This window comes from Syngnathoides biaculeatus, chromosome 3 (genome assembly GCF_019802595.1).
Source record: "Syngnathoides biaculeatus isolate LvHL_M chromosome 3, ASM1980259v1, whole genome shotgun sequence".
NCBI lineage: Eukaryota > Metazoa > Chordata > Actinopteri > Syngnathiformes > Syngnathidae > Syngnathoides > Syngnathoides biaculeatus.
In genome coordinates, this window is record NC_084642.1 from 11,764,765 (window position 1) to 11,782,028 (window position 17,264).

The 17,264-nt window shown below is 41.9% G+C and overlaps 1 protein-coding gene across 1 annotated transcript in view; it reads right to left on the reverse strand.

The window, feature by feature from the left end:
* The window catches only part of LOC133497966 (CUB and sushi domain-containing protein 1-like), a 521,981-nt gene that overhangs the window by 469,296 nt on the left and 35,421 nt on the right, over positions 1-17,264 (reverse strand). The window contains exon 2 of the mRNA XM_061814268.1: positions 773-1,292. Coding sequence (XP_061670252.1) covers positions 773-908 — 136 coding nt within the window. The 5' untranslated portion in view covers positions 909-1,292. The remainder of the gene's footprint in view (positions 1-772; positions 1,293-17,264) is intronic.

Consider the following 17,264-nt stretch of genomic DNA (forward strand, 5'->3'; position numbering starts at 1 on the left):
CATGCATGTCAAGGCAAATGCAGTTAAAATACAGACAAACTCAGGTTAAATACAGTTATATGCAAACAAAATAAAAAATAAAAATCACTGCCCTAATGGAAGCCTCCTTTTGTGACAGGTTGGTGCATGTGTGGGAGAGAGGTCTGACAGTGACAGGCATGAGGACGGGCATGGCGCTCGCAAGGCACAAGACAGAGGAGCCATTGACAAACGCAACTCAGCTCCCTGCACCAAAAAGGAGAATGTTAACACTTTCCTCCCACAGAGCTTCATCCATGTTGGTCACCAACTTCCCACCAGCACCACCGAGAGCAGCAAGCATCACTGCAGGCCCGCGGACATGGGAGCATCCTTTCCCTCTCAGGGCATTTCGCAGCAATGGAATCGAACTCCCAAGACCATTAGAAGCAACTTCCCCTCCCAAGTTTGACTGTATGCGATTTTAAAGTCAGATGCCCCCCCCCACACACACACACACACACACATTTGGGGGAACTGTACAAAGTGAAGGCTGCAGTCTTCAATGATTCATTTTTGAACTACTTTGCTGCAATTAGAGAGAATGTGCTCCTAAAAAAATTACCGTGCATGCACACTTCCAAGTTGAGACACACACACACACACATTTCTAAGCATGCATGCGTCCTCCTTTTGGGGAGGGAAACTCGCTATGCAGAACACGCACGTAAGTTAGGCATGGCACGATCTCACGTTTACTTGCACCATCCGATTATTTAAGCACACACACACACACGCAGACTTGGGAACTCACCACCAGAGGAGGAGAAATCCCCGACGAGGAGCCCCGTCAGGAGGAGAACCGAGAGGTCGTGTCTTAGTCGGGCCATTTTCCTCATGATCAGCCTCCTCCGCTTCATCACCATCATCGGCATCTCCAAATCCCTCATGTTGCTGTTCAATAAATCCAAGCTGGCTGCAAGCCGTCCCCCCACCTTGCCGCTCTTGCTTGGCTGAAGGGAGCGGAGGGGGTTAAAAGATGACAGCCACCCCCTCCTCCTCCTTTTCTTCTTGCGTTGTTATATCTTCTCAAAAAGCAAAACAAAATACCAAACAAAAAAACAACGTCGCCCGGGGATCAATCGCGGCTATTCCAGGCGCACATGTCCATGTTGGAGGAGCGGAGTCGGGCTGGCGGAGGCAGCGCGCAGCTGGTGTGAGATGTCATAGCAGAGGAGGAGGAGGGATGGAGGGGCTCGCTGAAGGTAAGGAGAGGAGAACGGAGGAGAGATATGATGCTCGCGAGGTCCTCACAGCCCACTAAGCAGCAATGACTGAGAGGCAAGACAGAGGGGGCGAGAGAGAGGGAGAGAGAGAGAGAGAGAGAGAGAGAGAGAGAGAAAGAGAGAGAGAGGGAGGGAGACAAAGAGGGAGGGAGACGGAAGGAGGAGAGAGACCTTTAACACACTTTATTGGGAAGAATTTGAATAAAAGTACTCATGCTACGAGGTGTGTCCGAAATGTTCCAGGACCGGTGTCACAAAAGCGATATTTAAAAGGCAAACTAGAAACGATGAGTTTTCCCAGGCCTTAAGTATGGACCAGATGATAAACCAACACATCAACAAAGATCCTGCAGTGGTCGCTTTGCTCAGTGCAAAAAAAAAAAAAAAAAAAAAAGGAGTGAGAGTTGTTCCAGGACAGCTCAAGGCTGTTCGCATTGCCCTGAGCATCTGACAGTTCCTGGCTCGAAAGACATTGTCGCTCTGCCCTAACCTCCCAACTCAACTGAACTGTTTCGGTGAATCTCCCCCCCTTCCCGAGCTCATGAAGTGAACTCGCTTTTATGATGTGCAAGACATTATTGTGACTTTGAAACAGAACGACAGCCCATTAGGAAGTAACCTGAAGCTGCCGCCGTTGCCCAGCAGAACTAGAACTAGAGATACAACCAGTAGTGTTGAGTATTTCTTCTTCTTTGCATTTTCTGGTAGTCCGTGGCACTATGTTGCCTCTCACAGGCCGGTCTTGGTACGATGACAGACATTGTTGCATGTGTAGTGTGCTGTGTTGGTCATCACAAGAACACCACATGCTATAAATGCAATAAGAACACACATGGGGATTTTTTTTCTTGGGTATGTGTGGGGTCTATTACATTTAAAAAATTGATTCAAATGTTTAAAATGTTTGTACCCCACTGAAACATAACACCTTTACACTTGGGATTTCTAATAAAACCTGCAACAAGTGATTTTTTTTTTTTTTCTGGATGACAGCAATATCAAGAAGCCTCATTTCATTGGAAAATTTTGTAATATGCAAGTCAGACCCATTGATGATGTTTGCTTTTCATCCCTCATGTTGAACATTCATCAAATTTAGACTCGGACTGACTCCAACTCAGCCCTGACCATAACGAGAATAGGCTTCACAGAAATGGTTGGATGGATGAGCACATTTGAAATTTTGAAACCTATGACTCCATGGGTCAAATATGGGTAGTTCCAATAATTATTAATGATAACCACCATTCACAATATAAATAAAAACAAGGACCGGAATCAACACAAAGTCAGAAAAGTTGCTGTAATGCAGTGCTGTGCTGCGAGATGAATGCACCGCGGTGTGAGTGCAGGAAAGGTCAAAGAACAGTCATCAGCCACAAGCATGGAACGGCACAATAAAATTCTGCCAGTGTCCTCACTCCCAAACAAAGCTAATGCATGTCTGCTTTTTATAAGCCAATGTCTGCCAGCAAATGGAGATATTAACCCTAGAGAACCCAAGACATCCAAATCCCGTTTTAAATGTGACCCCATGGGTTCTCTAGGGTTAAAGATGTACAAAAACGCATTTTCGGTGAATGTAAAGTTGCAAATTTTTAACCAGATGTGAAATAATCGACGGTGTGGCTACAATATGTATGTTAATGCTGACTGTGCTCATGATGCAGTAAATGCAACACTTTTGTGGAAAGGAAGTAACGTCATCATTTTTACAAGACTGGCTCAATAATAGCATGACGGTTGGCCATTGTTTCAGTTCTGTCATAGTCATGTGGAGGCCAAATCAGAATGATTAACAAGCAAGCGCATTGTTTCCGTCTTCAAAGAGGAAAATAAAAGTCTGTATCCTTTTGGCTCCATAATGTTTCTTTACTGAGTCTACTACTGCATTGCAGAGCAGTTATTTTGCTACCCCTCACTACTTTTTACATTGGAAACTAAGAATTTCTTGGGTTGATTTGTAAGTAAACATGTGTGATACATTGCCGGAAAGTGGCAGTGGTCTCAATTCACTTCACAATGAGCAGCAGTTCAGCAGATGGAGAATAATTTATAAAAAAAAAAAAAAAAAAAGAGGCTTCAAGCCAATTTAACGCCACTCCCAGTTGAAGTTTATAACCAATTTAAACAGAAAACCAAGAGCTGATGTTTGCTACCTTAATGCTAATGTACGTTGTGAAAATCGAAAGAAGGGCTACCAAATAACAGCTATCTACTTTAAGCAATATACCTGGATAGGTGTTTATAAGTGGAACACCAACACAAGTAGACGGACAATACAATACTTACAGGTATCTATTCTATATCCTCTGTGAAAAATGACTAATATGATTGACGATAATTACAGTAGTTGTGAAACTTCTTTGTTTGTGTCTGCATGACTGTAGTACGCCGCCCTGCGATGGGCAAGTCATACACACCAGTAGGAGCTTCAATCAATTAATCATGATGCACAAACTTTTTAACTTTCATATTCTATTAATGCAAGTGCAATATTATTGATTTAAGTTCAACTACAATTTTATAAAGGGGACATTTTCTTACAAACATTACCAAAAAAAAAAATTGGGGGCGGGTAAAGGCTGGAACGGATTAATGGCATTTCTATTCCTTTAATAGGGAAAACTGATTTGAGATAAAAGTGTTTGATAAAATATATATATATATATATATATATATATATATATATATATATATACATTCCTTTTAGTGTATAAATAATTTTCTGACCAGTTGGGTGAAACTGGATCATTTCACCTGGCACATGTGATGATTTCTCACAGCACGAGAATATGTGGTGGCACATTGATTGGGAATCACTGATGTACAAATATGTGGCCCAGAGGACTTATCATTCTACTTAAAATTTAACTTGTGTCCCAAATCCCCTAAAAATGTGCAAAATATGTATCAATACTCAGTGCAAGAAGGGCACAAGCCCCAAAGTCAAACGCAACCCATTCGTTGACACTGGCTTACTTCCAAGTTGTTCAAATTCCAAAATCCATCCAAATCCCATAGGAAATACTGTTAAGTGTATTAATTTGTTCCGTGCCCAAACTGTTACCATCATAAATCCTTTATGATGTTGTTAAAGCTGTGCAGGAAAAGTCACAGTTTAAAAAAAAAAAAAAGATACATTAAACAGTGTAAAATAAAACTAAAAGTAAAATTAGTCACTAGAGCAATATATTTGCCAGGTGCTGGAATTAATACATGAATTTACATCAGCATTTTGCTTGGTTTAATTATTCACATTTGTATCTAATTGGTATTTATTTAATTGGGTTGGACATATTGTTTTGAGAAGCAATACCCTTTTCTATGTTTCAGTAAGTTCTGTTTCTGGTTCTAAAGGTAGGAAAATCACATAGAATATCACCACATAGATATTATTTTAGTAACCCTTCCATCTATTTGCCATCATTTATCTTTTAGATGTTCACTCAGGTCAAGTGTCTTGATGAAGACATGTCATGTAAAATCGTGCGTGATGATCGTGTTTTGCTTGGCATATTTTGGCTAGTGGATTCAAAAGTTTATGCATTTCATTTAAGGATATTTATATAGACACTTTCCAGCAGTTGTTGAAGTACCTGAGCGTCAACAAAGCAAACCACTCTGGACTTTGATTGACAATGTCACAGTTACTACCTCGCATAGAGCTTTCTGTGACATCTCAGAAAGGTCGAGTAGTGTGAACTTTGCATTACTTTATTAGAAATACAATGACAGAGTGTAAATGAGACAAAGATGAGTCCAGAAATGAAAGCAAGCTAAAGAATAAGCAGCTAAAAAGATGTCACGAGTGCAGATGAGAAAAGTAGCCGGTGACAAGGGAAATCGCAAGCTGATGGGATCCATACTGTGGAATAGCTGGAAGTAACGAGGGAAGAAGGAGGGGTTGGGGGGGAGGGGGGACATATACAAAGAGACAGCGTGGAAAGAAGAACATGGGGGAAACATGACAGGAGAGAGTGGGAAGAGGGATAAAAGGAAAGACGCTTCCCATAGGGAGGAAGAGTGGAAGACGGATGGCAGGAGGCCTTCAGAAAGGAAGGAAGTGATGAAGGCAAGAGGAGGTGATGATGATAAAGACAACTGGAAGATCGGAGTCAAAACAAGACAACACGGACACAAAATTAGGTACACTCGCACTATTTGATGTACAAGAGCTTTGTCATTTATGATGCTTTTAGCGAGAAATAATGATTTGATTGAGTGATCGTTTTACAATATATCTCATTTTGAAACAGAAAATTTTGAAGCTGAAATTGATACGCTTGTCAACCTATGAATCGAGATCATTGTTTTGTTCATGTTCTGTTTGTTGTGTTGTTGTAATGTAACAGGTCAATAATAAAACACAGTAGCCCCTCGCTTATCTCCGGGGTTTGCTCCCAGAACCCTGTGAAACTGACAAAAAACAAATGCACGCAAAGTTACGACCATATTTATTTTGTGTGTATATGTAAATTTTAAAGATGAACGCGTAACACCAATACAGAATATGCATGCATCTCTGTGACTTTGAATGTGTGGCTTTAAATCGAAGGTAAGGTAAAGGTGTTGTGTAACTTGGGAGTCAGGGAATGAGAGTTTAGAGCTGGCTGTTAGCCCAGAGCCCTTAGCCAGTCTGCGTGTCGAGTGCCTCTGTCGCAGTGATTGAAATTGCACCGGTGTCTGTTTCTATTCTCAAGCACCTGTGGAGAGATTGCAACGAGTTCTCACTACCGGTGGAAGCTAACGATATCCACTTTAGCGTAGACATTGATTGATAGCAAAATCGAATAATAATCATCTCGCTCCCTCCCACTATTTTGGGGTTTATTTGACGTTTCTTTTTACTACTTGCATTATATTCTCTTATGAAGGGTGGACTTCAATCCTTACACTGCATATGATGAGACCTTGTGTATGGTATGGATTTAGTCTACAACAGGGTTGTCAAACTCAATACTGGCGGGCCAGCTCTAATATTAATTTTTAATTGCCTAGCGGGCCAAATATAATTACACCACGGGCCAAATTTGGCCCACGGGCCAGAGTTTGACACCTGTGGTCTACAGAACTTGAGACATAATGCTAAATCACAAATGGTTAGCAAGCTCTATTAGCATTTGTATGTTAGTGATCCTCATTTTAGGTCAAAAAACCCTAACTACCATTCACATCGCTCAAAAAGCTTGTTTTCTGCACATTGCACATCAAACACTAGCTTTAAAAGTACTTACACATACTCCTCTGTCGTTTTTGGAAAAATTTATGCGTATCCCAACACTTCATCCGTCTGCAATAAATGCCTGTGCGAAACATTGATTCCGGTGGCGCAAAAAATGGTTCCGGGCAGAACTCTCTCACTGTTTTATGCTCTCTTCGCTCTTGGACCACGCTTGTCGCGACATGAGTTTGTATTAACATTCTGTGTGGGGGAAAAAATAAATGATCACAGCAAAAATCCTGATAGCAAAGATAGCAACAAGTGTGCAATCTAAAATTAGATTTGCAATATGGCTAAGGGCAACTAGATAGGAAACAATCTCAGCGTGATACAGAGTTGTGTAATTACATCCATGCATCCAATTTCTTAGCCGCTTATCCTCACGAGGGTCAAGTGCTGGAACCTATCCCAGCTGTCAACGGGGAAGAGGCGGGGTACACCCTGAACTGGCAATCGTAGGGCACATGGAGACAAACAGCCGCACTCACAATCATACCTAGGGTCAATTTAGAGTGTCCAATTAATGTTGCATGTTTTTGGGATGTGGGATGTGCCCGGAGTGCCCAGAGAAACCCCACGCAGGCACGGGGAGAACATGCAAACTCCACACAGGCGGGTCTGTATTGAGCATGGGACCTCAGAACTTTCCAGCTGCGCCACTCTGCCCGTGTAATTCCAATAAAAGATATTGTTGAATTAATACCACTGAGTGTCAAAAATAAGCATTATATGATTTGCAGAGGGACACATTTGATACTTTTGTATTAGCTCTGCAGGTACTGTGTATCAAATATTGTGGCTTGCAAGAAAGCATTTGAAAAACACTGTAGAAGCACTAAGAATCCAGGAGAAAAGGAGGGGAAATGGTGAAGGGGTAGAAATTCGTTCCGAACATTTCATTATTTGATTCGAAGTTACATGGTGCTAGACATCGTCGTCACCCTCCAGTTACCACCGAAGATGTCCCCGAGGGATCTGCTTGTAGTACATTCGCACCCCTACAGGAGCCATGAGCCAGTTATTGATCCATGATTCCCGGCGGTATCTGGGGAGGATGACACTAACGAGATTACAATGCTGCAAACACGACGTGGAGACTTATTAGCCCACTGAGCCGACGGGCAGCTGCGGCAGTGGCGAATGCAAATTGCTTGTAACCCCAAAGTGTTCTGTTACAGTTCTTCCCAGCAAGCGCCGTTTAATATTTTCACTCCCAAATTAATGGAAAGAAAAGACGTTTGTTCCAGTCGGTGTACAGTAGGCTTAAAATGCTATTTTAGAATAATTTTGAATCTTCCATCATTAGGTCAGCTCAGCTGTTAGAAAAATCGTAATTTGTGGGATGTTTTTTGGGGGTAGGCTATGATTCATGACAAACATGCTATTGCAACATGCAAAAATTCATAACCAATCATCATTTATAGTTGCAGCCTTAGGGTCTTACTCTTCAGGCTTTCGGCCTATGCGCAGCAGCATCTTGCCATTTATTTTATTATTATTCTCTCATCACAGATTTGTTCCTAATGTGCCATCGTGGTATTTCCACACTGTGTGTGTTCCACTTGGAAAAATACTCTTAAGAGTAGTTAACCACCTAAAACTTTGATATTGCAGCTTGTGTGTGTGTGTTCATGTGTGTCATTTCACAGCATTTCTGTGACTCATTCAAGCTTCACGCTGGTTGCTCACTGTGCATCGTGCTGTTTTAGTCAGTTTTATGTTTTTATAAAAACATTTGTACATCTACTGGTGGCGGGGAGTCCATGTTAAAGGCAACAAGAAAAAGAAGCGAGTCAGGAGGGATGATTCAGCGAGACAGGTCCACGGCAAGGCTGACAGACAGAACTGCCTTCGGAGGAGCTTGTTTTTCTTATTGCTCAGCGTAGTAATGCTGCCATCAACTGGCGAGAGTGGTCGTTGCAGGGTAAAAGGACAGGAGAATAAAGATGAGATGAAAATACGTTGATTGAAAGAGAAAAATATTCATTCATTTTCCAAGCCGCTTTTCCTCACGAAGGTCGTGGGGAGTGCTGGAGCCTGTCCCAGCTGTCATCGGGAAGGAGGCAGGGTACACCCTGAACTGGTTGCCAGCCATTCACAGGGCGCATGGAGACGGACAACAGTCACACTCACTATCACACTTAAGGGCATATTAGAGTCCCCAATTAGTGCATGTTTTTGGGATGCGGGAGGAAACTGGCGTGCCCGGACAAAACCCACGCAGGCACGTGGAGAACATGCAAACTACACACAAGGGTGGCCAGCGTGACGGTCTGAGCGCTCTCAGTGCTGAAAGGTCTGCTTCAGGTTAATGCGCGTAGAAGTTTTTGAATTTGGGGAATTTTTCGACTTTTTCTATTTCCGTGCTAGTCTGAAACTTCCCCATCCATGCTTCTTCCGCATGTTCATTTTCGCTCCGCGTGCATTTCGCTATGGACGTTTCACAAAGCCGAGCACAGCGAATGAAAGAGTACAGAAACAAATGCAAACGGATTGTTTGTTATTTTTCAACTGGAAAGCACGTTCCAGCATTGCACAAGAATCAACAGACGATTGTTCGGGGTCAGTCAGTAAAAATAAGTGTCATATCATTTTTACGCGCTGAAATTACCTTATATTGTTTGCGTCATACAGAGCTTTCATTCGCCGTGTTCGGCTTTGTGAGACGTCCATAGCAAAATGCACACGGAGCGAAAATGAACACGCAGAAGAAGCATAGATGGGGACGTTTCAGACTGGCACGAAGTAGAAAAAGTCGAAAAGTTCCAAACATTCTACGTGCATGCTCATTAATCCCAAGGGGACTTTTCAGCACGGGGGAGCGCTCAGAACGTCACACCGGAATTTGGACCCCGGTCCTCGGAACTGTGAGGCCGACACTCTAACCAGTTGCCCCACCGTGCCGCCAAGAGAAATACATTTTACACAATATTAGCACAGACAAAAACGATTCTCTTATAGTTTGTAACCTCCCCAAAATGGAATAATATGCCTTGGGAGTCGCAAAAGAAGAATTCAGAAAAACGCTGTCATTCATGATGTCGCATGAAACCTCAATCAATGTGACGTGATTTTTTAAAAGTAATGGAATGTACATTATATTAAGTCTCTTCTGTCTCCAACGAGCACTGGTCACCAGTCAATTTGATACATAAACAAAAAAAAAAAATCATAACCACATTCACACCTGGGGAAATTGTTTCAAAAATCCAAACAGGAGCAATATCATGGAGCGGATTGAGTTAGTCCTTCAAAGTTCAACAGTATCATAATGTTTTCTATTGTTTTATTAGACTTTTACAGTGTGTGTTAAATTCCTTGCTTGGGTTTCCTGCCTTCCTGCTTTCCTGCAGACAAATGGCAGCAAAGAGAAGGATAAATGATTTCCAGTGATTTCTTTGCGTCAACATTCAATGAAAACAAAAGCACAGCAATGCAGATGCGTTTTGTTTTCTCTTTGACCTCATTATGCAAGGACCGAAAGTACAGCCCAAGCTAAACTGTATGACTTTTTAATGAGAAAAAAGATTGGTGGCATTAATACCGCCGTGTGAGATTTCTCCATGTGAGCTTTTCTTTTCACCCCATTTGCATTTCTGCTTTTCAACCGGCAATATTTCAGCCCGTGAAAGGCTTTCCCCAAAAAGTGCAGCATCTTGACTTGAATCATTTGTTAAAAGAATGACAACTATACTAGGATAAAGTATAAACCCATTAGAGAAGCATCCGAGTGCTGAGTTGAGTCGAAACGTGACGTGACCACGATAGAAGCATATTGCATTTATTTATAGCGCTCTGGTTGAATTGTTTGCACCAAACCCACTTTTAACTGGGCAATTACGGTAACAATTTCATTCTACTAGCTGAGCTAATGGCGCAGCCTACCTTTGTCGGATGATATAAAGTAGCCCTAAAAAGCATTATTACGTACAGTGTTTGTCATTGTACCAACCATTTAGTTAATCCTCCAGAAACTCAGCAGCCCGAAAGACGAACTTCGACAATCGTTGAAACTGTCATTTAAAGGATAATGGGTTTTCACTTGTATAGTGCTTTTCTACTTTCGAGGTACTCAGAGCACTTTAACACTCGCCTCATTCGCTTCCTGATGACACAATCTCAGAAGGCACTGAGGGTTCAATATTATGCCGAAGAACACCTGGCCGCCGTGTCACAAAAGCGGAGGGTCGAACCCACAACCTTCGGGTTGGTCATCCCAGTGATATGAGTGCGCACACCGGTTTCATTTGTTCATTTGCTCTCAAAAATATTCACCATGAAAGAAAAAAAATCAATTGCGGTGATGTGAAAAAAAAAACTTGAAAAGAATGGTGAGAAAAGTCTCACACAAACCTGGTATTTGAACAGGTGTGTAGACTTTAGAACCACTACATATACAAGTGTTTCTTACACAAAGTATAAGGTATTGTATCGATGTGAGCTAAATTTCAATGAGCAGTGTGGCTATTTTAGCTATTTTAGCCAGTTACACCTCCAGAGTGACCTTCTAACATGGTTTAAGTGTAAAAGTTCAAGTTTCAAATGTGAGGATGCATGAAGCTTAAAAATATGCACAATAATAAAAGAAATACACAATAAGGTCACTACTTCTTGAAATTCATCTGTCCCAGGGGTCTGGAATGTAACCCCTGCAATAAATAAGGGATTACTGTACACTACATGAAAAACAGGGCCACTGGAAAAAACATACAAATAAAAACAAAATATAAAAAAGTCAAACCAAGACTGTGAAAAAAGCAAAGGAGTATGTCAACAATGAGTGGGAAAAAGTATATTCTTGGACAAGTGGAATTTTGCACTTGCTTTTGATAGAGGACCGTAAAAGATGCGTAAGATTTACAAGTAATGAACAATGTTTGTGTCTATTCCTAAACATGTTGTTTTTCCAAACCACTTCATTACCCTAATTAGATGATACAGAGTGACTTGAGCATTTTTATTTATTTTGGCGTTGAGACAACAATAGAATCGCAACTATAGTCTTGTGAGATTTTTTTGCCATGATTTACGTTTCTAATTTTTCTTTTGAGTGTGGACCCTAAACTTTGCATGACTAAAATATTGCAAAAGAAAACTGGTGCTTATAGTTTTGTAGTACAGTTCTCATCTTTAGCATAGCTACACACAATGCAGGTGTGGTATGGGCAGCCAAATGACAAAAACTCCTCTTTATTTGGCGAGAATTCCCATGAGTCCAAGTAAAATTTCATCTTTCAGAGGCCGGCTCAGCGCGGGAGACTTACCGTAATTGACTCAATTGGAGTTGTCACAGGTCAGAAAACCAGCACATTTTAATGAACACTGGTCTCAAGGTAAGACTCTGTATTTATTCAACCTGACTTGTGGGGCTTGGGGGGGGGGGGAGTTTTAAGAAGTCTAATTCGTAATAGAGTAGAATGTTGAACTACTTTGCTGTGCTGGACTAAACCAAAGACGCCTTCTGACAAAAGCACAAGCCCTGTCTGGAGGTGAATTATGTTCTTTGTGGAGTGTACATAAGTGTATTTTCTTTGTGAGTGTGTGTATGTGTGTGTGTGTGGGGGGGGGGTATTTAATAGAGAACACACTTGTTCTCTTGAGAGAGCTGAAAGTCAGACAGCATGAAAATGGAAGAAGGTCAGAGATGATGTAAAGAAGGCAAGAGTACATAAAATGACAGAATTTGTGTAGGAGATGACCAGGACTTGTGGGGGGAGGGGGGGGGGGTTGCTTAAGACAAGGGAAGACTCGAGAAGAACCATCAACTTGAAATACTGTTTTCAGCCAGGTAAGTCCTGCTTCAATTTGAAAGCATTTACTGCTTGTAGTTATTGTAGTTTTGCGTTTTACTTTGAAGTTTGTCACTCTTTTGTCTGCCACCACCAGCCCGACAGCCTGGTTGAGATAATATAACGCCCGTCTGAGGTACCATCAGAACTAAGACACCTCCCGCGTCAAAGGGTATCAATAGAAGTCTGGCGCAACAACGTGCGCCAATATGAGAGAACATTTGAAGAGTTAAGCTGTGACAAAACCGACACAACAATAAACGTCACTGTGACGAAGCAGATATTTTCCTTTCCTTTTTATAGTTTGCTTAAGGAAATAAGAGAGAAGAAAATATGTGACAAAAGTGAGGTGAAGTACGAGGAATTCCCTTGTGATTTGAGCACACCCTCATGAAAAAATATGAAAAATTCCCTGGCTTCCTGATTAAAACTTAAAACAGCTCTCTGCTCTGTTCTTCAACTTTCTTTTCTTCCAGCCAGTGATAAAATGAGTCCATTGTGACTTGTCAAACGTGGCGACACCTGCTGATTTTAAATCTGACATAAAGTCACTAATTAACCAAGGGGAGGAATTACTGAGATTTGAAGCTGGCGTTCCCTTTTGAATTTTCCTTGCCCTGTAGGTTCGGTTTCCATTTGGTTTTATTGGTGCCAGGGCTCTAATATTTGGTAGCTTGGGTTTCGCTTGCTCGAGATGAGGTGGGAACCAAAATGTATGAACTACTGTAATTTCAAACTAGTTAGGATTTACTGACACGTAATGCCCAACAGTGCCTCAGTGATACATGGTTACTTTCACCAAAACCAAAATTTAAGTATGACAATATTTACATGACAGTTTATGAGAATACACAGCGATTTTTTCTTTTTTTTTTAATGGATGGACCTCCAAACATGTATTCAGTCATGAGAACAAACATGCTGATTAAATGACTTGTATAGGATTTTTTTTTCTTACAAATTTAAATTAATTGCTCTCCTTCAAAACGTGTGTTTAGCCAGAGCTGTCACCATGTCTTGACTACGTCAAGTATTTTCAAATTGAAAGTTTGGAATTTTTTTTTGTCTCTTAAAATGACATTCACATGTCTCTGGAAAATTCCATGCTCCATGATTTACAGCCAACCTCAGAATTCAGCAAATCACACCTCTTTGGTGTTTGCGCATTCATTCCCAACATGTCAGAATTCTGGATGGGAGAGCTTCGCCCTGCACGATGGTACAATAAACAAATACTGCTGAATTTGGACCGAATGTTGTGAATACTCGACGTGGGACCCCCCTGGTGACGACTTCAGGGGACAAAAATCATCATCTGTGTAATCTTAATACCCAAATTGGAGTCGTATCATTTGCATTGAAGCTGCACGGCCTAGTATAGCCTATCTTGTTGACATCAAGACGCATCTGTAATCAAATATTTGCTCAGTGAATGACCAGGAAGTGGGAAGGATTAGTAAGGGGGAAGTTAGAAAGGCACAGAACAGGATGAAAAATGGAAAGACAGCTAGTCCTGATGACATACCAGTGGAGGTATAGAAACAATTTGGAGAGGTGGCTGTGGAGTTTTTGACCAACTTATTCAATAGAATACTAGCGGGAGAGAAGATGCCAGAAGAATGGAGAAAAAGAAGAGTCTCCGCTAGGATGAAGTGCAAAGTTTATAAAACAGTGGTGAGGCCGGCCACGGTGTACGGATCAGAGACCGAGGCACTGAAGAAACAACAGGAAGCAGAACTCGAGGTAGCAGAAATGAGGATGTTGAGGTTCTCGCTAGGAGTAAGCAGGTTGGATAGGATTAGAAAAAAGCTCATTATAGGGACAGCCAAAGTTGGATGTTTTGGAGATGAGGTTCGCGGGAGCAGAGTTCGATGATTTGGACATGTCCAGAGGCGAGAGAGTGAGTATATTGGCAGAAGGGTGTAGAGGATGGAGCTGCCAGGCAAAAGAGCGAGAGGAAGACCAAAGAAAAGGTTGATGGATGTTGTGAGGGAGGACATGAGGATAGTGGGTGTTTTTTTTTTTTTTTTTTTTAGATAAATGAGGCATTGTTGTGCTGGTTGCCAGACAATCGCAGCAACCATTAACACTCACCTATGGACAATTTAGAGTCTTCGATTAACTTACCGTGTCAGTTTTTGGGATTGGGAAGAAAACAGAGTACCTAATGAAAACCCCCGCAAGCACCGGAAGAACATGCAAACTCCAGACAGGTTACATTTGAAGCCAGGTCCTCAGAATGGTTAGGCGGATGCGCCAACCAGAACCCCAACATCCTCCCAGCAAACATCACTGTAATGTTAATTGTGATGTCACTAAAATCAAAACAAACGGACACATATTGAGCATTTTTATGCTTGATGGTCCAGTACAATGTCTGTTTTACACTCTGCTTGTATCACACTCTCAGCTTCCTCACCCTCAGAATCTTCATCTGTCGCTCTTCCCTTTTCTGTAACCGCACTCCGAAATCCAGTCACTTCGAAGTCCTCTGGCTCACTCTCTCCTCTGTGCCGCTCTCAACTTGCTTCTTTTCAGCACTCCCATCACCAACATCTGGCCCTGTCTAAATGACTGCCTAATTATTTGTTTTCATGGAGTAGAAATAGAACTTACGATCAATTATAGGCAAAAAAAAAAAAAAAAAAAAAAAGCAATGAAAAGAAATGCAAAACGTGTGAGCAACTAGGTCTGCAAATGACATTTAATATAATGCGGTTATAAGAGTGAGGTCCCCTCGGTAAAATTGCCTTCAAGACACCACTGGAAGTTTCACTTTTATTATGATAGCTAGTTTTGTTGCATAGGCATGTATGAAAGAAGTTATAAGGTTACTGGAAAATGGAGCCTTATAAAAGGACAGCAGAGCGCATTGAAAGATGCCGAGAAAAATGTCCCCTATGAGGCTCTGATTTAAAAAGCAAGTCATAGATACAGGAGTGGGAATCAGGGAGGTAAGAACAAAGCACTTAAAAAGAAGTTTGGGAGAGCAGTAAATGCGTCAAGCTTGTGCACCAACTACAGAGTACCTCCCTAAGCTACTGACGAAGACTCCCCTCTCGCATGTCGATCCTCGAGAGGGACAAAGTGTGAACCGGCTGCACTCGTCATGAAAGGCTTTTTTGTTTTGTTTTTTTTGAAAGGGATGTTCTGAGCTTCTTCCTTTTGTAAAATAAGCCCTCACGCAGGAGGAGACAATTGTGAAAGTTACTCAGTTGGCATGCGACAGAAAGCTCAGCAGAGGAAGCCGCTCACTGTTGGAGGTGCTCTGTCAGCAGAAGGCCGACAGTGAGAACCAGGAAAGATATAGAAGAGTATGTATGGTAATGTTGATGGTATGGGTTGTTGGGAAGATGGAGCTACAGTGAAGAAAATAAGTATTTGAACACCCTGCTCTATTGCAAGTTGTCCCACTTAGAAATCATGGAGGGGTCTGAAATTTTCACTGGAGGTGCACGTCCACTGTGCGAGAGATAATCTAAAAAGAAAAATCCAGAAATCCCAGTGTATGATTTTTTTAACGATTTATTTGTGTGGCACAGATGGGAATAAGTATTTGAACACCCGAGAAAACCAATGTTAATATTTGGTACAGTAGTCTTTGTTTGCAATTACAGAGGTCAAACATTTCCTGTAGTTGTTCACTAGGTTTGCACACACTGCAGGAGGGATTTTGGCCCACTCCTCCACACAGATCAGAGAGGTTTCTGGGCTGTCGCTGAGAAACACGGAGTTTCAGCACCCGCCAAAGATTTTTTTATTGGGTTTAAGTCTGGAGACTGGCTAGGCCATGCCAGAACCTTGATTTGCTTCTTACAGAGCCACTCCTTGGTTTTCCCGGTTATGTGCTTCGGGTCATTGTCATGTTGAAAGATCCAGCCACGACCCATCTTCAATGCTCTGACTGAAGGAAAGAGGTTGCTCCCCAAAATCTCACAATACATGGCCGCGGTCATCCTCTCCTTAAAACGGTGCGGCCCTATGTGCAAAAAAAAACACCCCCAAAGCATGATGCTACCATCCCCATGCTTCACAGTAGGGATGGTGTTCTTGGGATGGAACTCACCATTCGTCTTCCTCCAAACACGGTTAGTGGAATTTTGACTAAAAAGTTACATTTTGGTCTCATCTGACCACAAAACATTCTCCCATGACTCCTCTGTATCATCCAAATGGGCATGTGCAAATTTAAAACGGGCCTTGACATGTGTTGGCTTAAGCAGGGGAACCGTCTGTGCCATGAAATATAGCAGGGTTTTCAAATACTTATTTTCTTCACTGTAAATTAGAAATTGTTGTCAAAATAAGGAGGTAAGGTGTAGCTTTTTACATGAACATGTGGCATTTAGCATGGAGGAGGAGCATCAAGAAGGTGCTCAAAGGAGAAAAAGATGTTGGGGGAAATGGAAAAGGAGTGGCGGTGGGGGAGAAGAGAAGAGGGTAGCACGAGCCATATGAGCACACACGACGTGCTATTGACTAAAGGCTTTCCCTGTTAATTGCATATTCGCTGTGATTGCACTGCGAATTGCTGAGCTGAATGAGAATAACTTCCTCTTCTACCTTTATTACCCAGACTGGGAGACAGCAATGAAGGAAAGGGGCCAGTAGCAGACCTTTGAAAGGGATGGAAAGGGTATAATATGACAACTTTTACAAAATGGTGATTAGACAAACACAGTGATGCCTACAATTTCACAAAGATGGACAGATTTCCATTACTATGATGCATGGGTGTAAACAGAGGGATGAAATGGATAAATAGCATGCTTGATGCATGTCCATGTTTCGCATGATCTTGAGGCATCTCAGAACCGCTGAACCAGCCATGGGCATGTGGCAACCAATTGGTCGCACACTGCCCACTCCCTCATTTGCGCCCTACGAGTAGACGGAGGTGATGTGAATCATGTCCAATTTGTAAGGATTCCACTCGCACACAGCCGGAGATCTAATTATTTTGAGCTGGAAATGACTCATTCAAATTTAAAAGCTCGATTGGGAGAT